At 43.6% G+C, this 9923-nt stretch overlaps 1 protein-coding gene across 1 annotated transcript; it reads left to right on the top strand.

Annotated features, from left to right (window-relative positions):
• Nucleotides 1–845: 845 nt before the first annotated feature.
• On the top strand, nt 846–6018 carry LOC120556776 (cytochrome c oxidase subunit NDUFA4; the record flags this gene model as incomplete). Its single annotated transcript, XM_039796500.1, has 3 exons — nt 846–1009; nt 4692–4755; nt 5790–6018. Coding segments are annotated over 3 exons (285 nt in total), but the record flags the coding sequence as incomplete, so codon positions are not given.
• Nucleotides 6019–9923: the final 3905 nt, after the last annotated feature.

The raw sequence follows: 9923 nt of genomic DNA, 5'->3' as shown, positions 1-9923 counted from the left end.
ACAACAAAGCAAGTGGCAACGCAATCAGACAGAAGACAGATGTCTAGATGCAGCGGAGTAGAGACATCCTTCAGTTCAACCTGATCAAACTGTCATCTCTCTACAGCTTGACTAGATCTGTGTGGGCTGAGAACAGATGTTCAACAGTGGTCTGACTCTCTCCCCCCTCACTCTCTCTGCCTCATACATCGAGTATCACGTAGCAAAGTAGACAGGAAATTTATGGCGGTGTAGTGTTGTTGAAAAATGCTGCACGGAGGGAGGATTGACACGGCTAAGCTTTAGGTGTGTAATATGACACATTACATTATCCCCCTGTCCCCCTAATGTGCTTTTCTATTTTAATTCCTGTCATCATCCCTGCTCAGCACATCAAATAAAAGGGTATCTGCGCACACACACACATTCGTGCCCGTGTGTTTGAGTGCTCAGACTGTGCGTTAGCTCATTTACGTATATGTGTGCAAGTATGTCTCGCACTCAATGTGTGTGTGTGTGTCTGTGTGTGTGTGTGTGAGATGCTGTGGCTCAGTCTGACAGGTATAGTGTTGAAGAGGAGAAGCTGGCATACACAGAGATGCAGCAGCTCTCTTTTCCACCGCATCCTTGCCCATTCAACCCAGGCTGACAGTGAGCAGCCTCACACATGGCCTGGGCCTCATGCATATGGAGGAGGGCAAGGAGAGGAAAAACAGGAATAACAACTACCTCTGTGTGTGTGTGTGTGTGTGTGTGTGTGTGTGTGTGTGTGTGTGTGTGTGTGTGTGTGTGTGTGTGTGTGTGTGTGTGTGTGTGTGTGTGTGTGTGTGTGTGTTTACACAGGTTTATGTTCATGGTACACATAACAGCCAACCACTAGAATATGTTTACCTTCATATGTCTGTCTGTGGTCTGGGACTAATGCGTTCCTTCTCTGTCCTCAGTTAATTCCCCAATTTTTCTTCCTGACTCTGGGCCTCACAGGGGCCACCTTCTATCTGATCCGCCTGGCAAGAGGACCTCATGTCACGTAAGATGGTCACCTATCTAATCGTGTAGTGTAGTATTCTTCCACCTTGCTTTTGATACTGTGCGATTGTTGTCTGCTGAATCCAAACCTTGAATACATAAAGCTGAGTATTATTTGAGAATTTTTAATCCTGCCAACAAAGTCGGGTTCCGATAGCCAGTCCCCTTTAATAAACGCAGACTCGCTGAGCTTTGGACAAATAATTCTCACTTGTTCTTACTAGCTAAAGAACAATGTTCAAAACATTGGACAAAAAAGACCAACAGAGTGGTGATGCTTTAGTGACTCAGTTTCAGGAGGCAGAACCTCCTAGTTAGACTGTATTCATATCATAACCATATTTTTACCTTTTTAGTTAAATAGTTCTGAATCTGGACCTCCAGTAATTGGGGCAAGTATGTGAGATGTAAGGTGGGCAAAATAAGAAAGCACCATATTTTAATTCAGTGTGTCAAGTACCTATATTATCATAATTTCACATGCTGCTCAACTCTCCACAGGATGTGAGCATTAATTCAGTATCATTGAAAACAGGTTCTTCCTTCTCAGCCAACAAAAAAAAAAATGTTTAATGAATCTTCGGGATTTGATTAGTTATTATTTCAGTAACTTGCAAATTAGAGCACAACCACATTTTTTAAAAACAATTTATTGGCCAATGAGCTATTTGGTCTTTAACGTGAACTCTTAAAGGAACACGCCAACTTATTGGGACTTTAGCTTATTCACTGTATCCCCCAGAGTTAGATAAGTCCATACATATCCTTCTCATCTCCATCTAGCCTACTGCTCCCAATAAGTGACAAAATAACGGCAACATTTCCCTATTTACATGTTGTGATTTCTATAGTCACAGCGTGTACAAATAACAAGGTCACATGAGACACAGCCATCTTCTAACCGTATACAAACTGGGAACTATATACTCAGAAGGCGAAGCACTGCAACTTCTGCTACATGGGCGGAGTGATTTGCTCGCAGCACATGAGAAGCCCCGTGGTGAGGAGCAGAGAGTAACAACGGTGCTTTTCAGGTGTTGCGCTGATCACTCCGCCCAAGTAGCAGTGCTTCGCATTCTGAGAATATAGTTCCCAGTTTGTATATGGTTGTGACCTTGTTATTTGTACATGCTGTGATTGTACAAATCACAAAATGTAAATACGAAAATGTTGCCGTTATTTTGTCACTTATTGGGAGCAGTAGGCTAGTTGGAGCCAGTTACCTCCAGGATCTGTGCTAAACTAGGCTAGCTGTGGGTGCGCCAGACAGAGTAAAATTTACTTCGTTGCCAAGACATACATTTATCTACTGGAATAGAGCAGTGCAAATAGTGCATAAGGGCATCCTCAACCTTACAGTAGGCTACTTGTATGACACTCCATCTGACACGATTTCTGTGTTTTCTGTGTGATTTGTTGTTAAGCACTGGGCTAACGTTTGCAGGTTTTAATTTGCGGGTAGTTAACGTTACAGTTAACGTGATGTAACTGTGGCTATGTTCACTGCATATTCCACAAATGAACGTGCCATAACGGACATGCAATACTAACATTACATTATCACACCAAGTACTCTCAGTCACTTAGCTAGCCTGCGAATTCCTAGCTAGAAGTTACTAGCGTAAACAAATAGGCGCTAACTGGCGCTAATGTGTACTGTAGGCTACAGTTGGCTTACTTGAAACTTACTTCATGTGACTCGAGAGCGCAGACTCGCCCATTGTGAAAAGCTGCACGTCTTTTTTGCAGACTTTACAAGAGGCAACTCGTAGGGTTTGTCCCCGTTTAATCTATAATCATTTTTCATCTTCCAGCCAACGTTCATTGAAACGACAACCTGTCGGCAGCATTATTACGAATCCCACTATGGCCACGCCAAGACCCGCCCTTCAATACCATTTATTGGCCAGGGGTCCATGATGCTTACGCAAGGTAGCGTAAACGTGACCAATCGGCTATCCTAACCTTAACCACTCGAAATGCCTAACCCCAACCAATCAAGCTGCTTTCTAGGGCGGGTCTTGGCGTGGTGGCCAAGGGGGTAAGCTTCGCTTCAGAACTCAAACCTCCTATGGCGCCATTTTGTTGCTACCTGGCCAACACCTCCCGTTAGCATTCCACTGACTGGCATTCATTTTGGCGCCACTTGACAGCGAATAACTTTACATCTGAAGCGTTTAAAGACTCTATTTGTCCATTGTTTAGTTCTAAAGAAACACGACAATGTATAAAAGGCTCCATTACCTCGTACCTCACATTATGGCTCCGTAGCAGACGTTTTTGTAAAAATAGGCTAACGATTGTGTCACATAGTAGAGGAATTACCGTATAGTACAGGATAAACTCGCAGGGAGTTTCGACTTACATGAGCTGTTTAAGATTAATTACTAATGTTAACTAGCATTTTAGTTAGCAATAATTAGCCTGTGCCCATGTTATCTCCTTACATATACCTAAGCTCTCAGTCTCCGCAAGATTGGGAATGATTGAGATTTCTCTTGGCACAGCTACCAGAAGACTTACAACTTTCAGACACGTTGCTCACGTCACATTTACGCTGTCTCTCTCAGTTGGAGGCTGTGCAGTAAAGCTGGCCATCACCGGAAAAGTGTTTCTAATATCCTTCACTGGTCTCCGTCCAGAGCAACGGGGTCTGTTGGTCCATTATATACTGTCTATGGTGGTAGCAGATCACAGTCACACGTGCACAAGCGAGCAGGTTTAATTTTAGGCTCTCCAACATTTTATTTCTCCATTTAATAAACGAACTATTCAGTAAGTTAGGCATTTGTTGTGAAAGAAATACAGTTACAATTTCAAGCATTTTATCCAAAATTCAAGCACTTTTCAAACCTTGAAAACGCAACATCAAAATTCAAGCATTTTCAAGGATTTCAAGCACCCGTACGAACCCTGATTCAATAAGCGGATACTTGATTCAGATTTGATTGAATCAAACCTGAACTCTACTGCTGTTCATACGAGTGCACGGAATGTGATACTAGTATTAAAACAAAGCCTTTTTGATAGCTACATATGTTGAATTTAAGTTTATAACAAAAGGAAGCTAGCTGCATTAAACGGTTATATCTCAGAAGCTGAAATGAACTCAGTGCCTGCACTCGTGTCCTATTTTGGGCCACACAGAACCACTTGTTCTGAGGGTCAGCCATAAAGCCTGACCTCATCACCAGCTGATGATGAGTGCTGTGGTCTGTGGCTGCCTCTCACTCTCTTTCTCGCTCTCTCAGAGTATGTCTAGTGTTTGTGGTAATGGAGAGAGAAAGGGGGAGACATGCCCGATCTGCCATCAGTCTCTCTGTCTTTGTTTGTGCTTTGGTGGCATGACGTGCTGCCAGAGGGGGAGGAGGAGGGATGGACAGTCGCAGTGGAGCACTGTGAAATCCAGACTTTGGTTAATGAAGAGAGGGGCACTGCCAAGTCACTGGGCTGAGTTCACCTCATCTCATAATTACCGCTCTTTTTTTCTCCAAACTAATGTCTCCGTCCATGTATTTATCTCCTTCTGGCTCTGTCCTTATGTTCCTCGGTCTTCTTTTTCCTTCTATTTGCATCTATTCTTTACCTCCATCATGCATGCCCTGCTCATCCTCATGCCCTGTCTTTTCTCTTCCTTCTTCCTCTCTTTATTCTGCCTGCCCTGAATCTTCCCACATTTGCAGCCTGTGGGACAAGAAAAACAACCCAGAGCCCTGGAACAGACTCGACCCAACCTACCAGTACAAGGTTACAACTCCCCCATCACACACTGTATGACCATATGCCTGCTCACACCAATCATGTCAGGAAACTAATCTGGACAAGAATGGCATTGTTCCTTGAGTCACTGTTAATCTCAAATTCATCAACAGCCTAAAACGTACCAAAATAGATCTGGACCAACCAATGCTGGCAAAATAATGTAAGATCAAAAAGACTGCTCATGACTACTCTATGCATCGATTTCTTAACATTTGTTCAAACAAAGGAAAACGAAGTGTCTTTCAAAAACAAATTATGGCAGACGGAACCTGGAGCTTTAAGTGGTGGGTAATAATTTGCCTTACCTCTTGAACAAGGCCAGAGCCTCAGACAAACTAATGAAAATATTATTAACGCTGACCCAAAATAGAGCAGAAAAACAACCAACTGACAAGTCCCAGAAGAGGAAATCTGGTTGATGTGTTTTTCAAAGAAAAGAGCGTTTTCTGAGTGTTTCAAGGCTCCGCTGCTTGCCAGTGGAATGAAAGTCGCTGCAGACAAAAGGTCAGGACATGGCATGTTTAATTCTCGATAGCAAGGCAAAGGTCTCACATCGAAATTCCACTGAAGTCCAAACAATGATCGTAATGAGGAGGGGGGATGTGGTAAAGAGGGGTGGGTGGGTGGGTGGGTGGGTGGGGTGAGGGTTTTAATGGCCAACCAATCAAGATAAATACACGGGAAGAAAATAATCACTGCCAGTGCATGGTTGGAGGGTTGTGATATACAGAATGCATGCACACGCACGCACACGCACACACACACACACACACACACACACACACACACACACACACACACGGTTGTCCTAAAAGGCACGACAAAAACCTGAATAAATGATTTAGAAAGCATCATGGTAAATAAGTGTTTAGTTGAGTGTACTGTGGTTTATATTTGCACTAGAAATATGTTCACCCCTGCCTCTTCCTCCCACCCTCCTTTGCGTTGTCCTAAAGACAGCACTGATGAATTTAATTTAAGCTAAACAGATTTTAATGTATTCTTCCTGCCTTACACAGTTTGTGGCCGTCAACACGGACTACAAGAACCTGAAGAAAGATGGCCCTGACTTCTAAAGGTCCTCCAGGCAACTCCAGGGGCACCAAGTTTGGCAGGACCTCCTGCTGTCGCCTCAGTGATGTGAAACGTCATCCTGAACATTTCCTCAGTCTCACCTCCACGGCAACAGCTCTGAATTAACACTGTAACCCTGTGGGTAAAAACTATTAAAGCTAACATGAGACAGAAGGCTGGTTCTTCAGTGTGTGATATGGTTGTATGCTATTATTTAGATGCTATGTATTCATCAGAAAATGGTTAACTTTGGGTGGATATTGAAGATTATCAACTGCTGAATAGCAAGTTTAAAACAGTTAAAGCTGCACTGATCAAACTTATTGGAAATGGATGAAATGACTACTGTAGAGGGATTCATGTCTAAAGTAAGGCCCTAAGGCCTGTCAAATCTGACTCCAATTTATTAATTCCCACACCTTCTTACATCGGACTTAAGTTTACCAGAACACAAGGATCAATCTGAGATGAAGAGTTCAGTTAAGCAAATTTACTGAGTACAGCATAAGAGTTACAAACACAGCTGTGGATTCACAAACAGGATCTTAGTTTCCCTGGCAACAGACACGTTTAAAGGGGTGATAGAATTATTATATAGGATATTTCACACTGTTCCTTAAGGTCTCCTAATGGGGTATGTAACATTGGTTGGGCTGAAAATGGCCTGGTTGATATTTTATTGGCCCTTATGCATCCCTGTGTTTTGGCCCTATAGTAACAAGAGCTTTTCTTCCAAATATGGTATGCTCATGAATATTTAGATGAGCTGCGCCGATTGGTTGAGCGAATCCCCATACATACACATTAGAGACGAGACAGCAGGTCTCATATTCCAGACACTGCAATGTTTCGTAACCAAATTCACTTCTGAGACTTTTTTATGTGAGAAATCAACTATATAAAGTTCAAATATGGGCCGTTTTATGAAAATTGATGGCTAATTGCAAATTTGGTAAGACGTGTCGGACTGTAGGAGCTCCACACAGTCTGACGAGAAAGCGGCAGCCTGCTGGGCTCCATACCCAGGGCAAAGTCACCCTTTGTGGATACTGCACAACGGGGCTCCGTGGCCAGCTGCCGGCATAACTATAATATATTTACAGTTTGAATTTTATCACGGCACTTATATTACAAGTTCCCCAATGTCTTATAAAGCTAACAGTTGTGTCCGATTTCAATTTAAGGCATTTTTGTGATAGTTTCGTTAGGAGGAGGCTAGCTAGCTCTCATTGATGGACTCCAGCTATCAATGAGACTCGCGGACAAGAGGCGTTTATTTCCCCGATCGTTTGTTTAAATAGCTCAACACATATCCATTATAAGATTAACTGGAACTTGCGGTAAGAGATTGCGGGCGTAACAAGCTCGCTGACCGCGCTCTCACTCACACACACCGGCCATTTAGCAGGAAGAGGGAAGGGAGAACAGCGAACTGCAGGCCCTGGAGCTCTGTCAGGGCAGTGGCGTTTGGTAGTCCAGTCACCCAGAAAGGGTGACTTTGCGCGGGAATTGAGCACCACGGGCTGCCGGCCGTGACGGAGCTCAATCTAGCTCACAGCAGGCCGGGGTCTGTGAAGGAGGACAGGCTGGGCGGCGATGTAGCAACCCAGGCAGCACCGGCTGCTGAACTCCGACACACAGTCAGACAAAATCTGCAATTAGCCATCAATTTTCGTAAAACGGCCCATATTTGAGCTTTACATTACAAAAAGTTTCAGAAGTGAATTTTGTAATGGAATAGCAGAGATCTGCGCGACCTAGATTCAGAAGACTACCTGATCTCAGATCCGCTGTGTAGCCTATGTAAATGTTGGGGCATGACAAAGATAGAGACTAGAGCCCAATGAGGAGGAGCTGTCGAGTTGACTTCAACTAGGCGGCTCGTTGAGATATACCCATTTTCAGAGGCAGAGGAAAGCGGTGTCATTGGGATTTTGAGGTTCTACGCATGTCCTATTTACCCACCAAACTGTCATTTTTCAACTATGACAATTGGTAAAATCATTTTTCTCATTCTATCACCCCTTAAAGTCAGAGCTGGTCTACCAAGATCTCGTCTGAAAACGAATGCTGATCTGAGTTCACCCTGTCTCTTTTATTCTCTCCTCACAGGGGGGTGTCTCCTAGTTTCTAGACAGAAACTTACAGACACACACACACACACACACACACACACACGCACAAGGTCAGGACCTTGTGGTGCAACTTCCTGTCTGTTCTGCAACTTTAAAGGACAATTCCTGCACAAAATAAACCTAGGTTAATAACATATGTGTACATGAACGCTACTGTCTTTATAATCTCTTTTTAATAAACTGTCTGAAGTGAAGTGTGGTGCTATTTTGAGCCTTGTTAGTGGTATAATATAGCGATTTACCCTCTGCCCTGAAAGGTAGCGCTAGCAGCCTGTTTGCGGTAGCTTGTTTAAAGCTAGAGACTAATTCAATTAGCATGAAAACGTGTCCCAGAGAACGGTCGACTCGATACACATACTGTATGTTATTAACCCCTAGGTTCATTTTGCGCCAGAATTGTCCTTTACACAATGCATTCTTATGCCATAAAAGGCTTAAACTATAGTTAATGGCTTAAGGTTAACCTTCTATGCGTCAGTGACATTTCCTGACTGCACACAGCTTCTTTTGCAACGTGCACAAATATAACTTTAACTGCTAATATTCTACACTATGTTTATGTGAAAGAGGTTGCTCGTAGTGATGAACCCCGCTAGTGTTCTTGTAAAACAAAATACAGTCCATATATATATATGCAGTCCAATTTGCATTGAAAAGGCCTAAAAAAGTGCAAACACTAAACTCGAGATCTTGACTTTCAAACTCAAGATCTCGACTTTCAAACTCAAGATCTCGACTTCCAAATTCGATATCTTGGGGGGAAAAAAAACGAAGAAAAAAATGAAATAAAAAATAATATGGATATGCTGGACTTTTGTGATGCTTATGGATGTTCGAACGAAAGAAAAACAGCAAGGGATAAAATTTCACAGGTGAGAATGTGTTTTATGATATATATGACGCCATCGACCTGCAATCTGAGCTCCAGTTGCAGCGGGAGGCGGAGAGTTCCGTGGCCGGCGGCAGCGTCTCTTTCCCCGGGCAGAAACACAGCTTCGCCTCGCTGCTGCACCGGTCCCCCGGTCATGTTTCGTTGTCCACAGTCCCAGTCCCGCCAGACTCCCTTTAAGAAACCTGTGATTTAAACTTCAGCAGGCTGTGACAGTCCGCTCCGCTCAATCCTAGTACTGGTTCTCCCGGGCTTCCCTTCCCTCCAGCGGGCCCAGCAGTACGGCCTGGGCCTCCAGCTGCTTGGTGTTTGTTTTGGCTCCCAGGAAGCAGGCAGTGAGCTCCAGATCCTGCAGCCGCAAATGGACTCTGCTGCCCCGCAATAGCTCCTCTCCATCTGCCGGCCACCGGCAAAGGAACTTTCCGGCAAAATCAATGTACATCGTCCTGGACTACATGGAAGATCATCCCGATCACCACTGTGTCTTCACGTCACCTCCGGGGCTCCGTGTGAAACAATCCAGTACAATACAACGGAGACATAAAAGAGAATCTAGTGCCAAAGTCTCACAGGTTCTTAAAAGTTGAGGTTATGGAAAGCGTGCCGCCCTTCTGCTGCTACACTAATAAAAGTGTGAGACATTGCTATGCATATCATGAATCGCCAATACTTGTGGTTGACTGTGTTAACGAATTCATACAGTACATGCTTTACAAAACCAAAATCTTGCTTTTAATTTTCAAGGGAAAAACAATATTTACTGAGCTCATCACATCACAAATCCAGCACTGCTGGGACAAATAAGTCACACATTCTGGATATAAACTTGCAGATGAAAAGGACCAAAATAGAAATCAATCATGAGAGACAAGTATCTGTGTGGGTCAAAGAGCTCCTTCAAACCAGTTTTTAGTTCCGGAAAGATGCAGTCCAAGGAGACAAATCACTGAACCGTTTGATCACTGCTCCTCAAAAACCAAAACATTATTTTCACTTAGACCTATGGATCAGGAAAATGACAGTCTCAGAATCAGTAGTTTCTCAAAACATGCCTC

The sequence above is a fragment of the Perca fluviatilis genome, chromosome 4 (genome assembly GCF_010015445.1).
Source record: "Perca fluviatilis chromosome 4, GENO_Pfluv_1.0, whole genome shotgun sequence".
Classification (NCBI taxonomy): Eukaryota; Metazoa; Chordata; class Actinopteri; order Perciformes; family Percidae; genus Perca; species Perca fluviatilis.
This window is presented reverse-complemented; position numbering and strand designations above follow the sequence as displayed.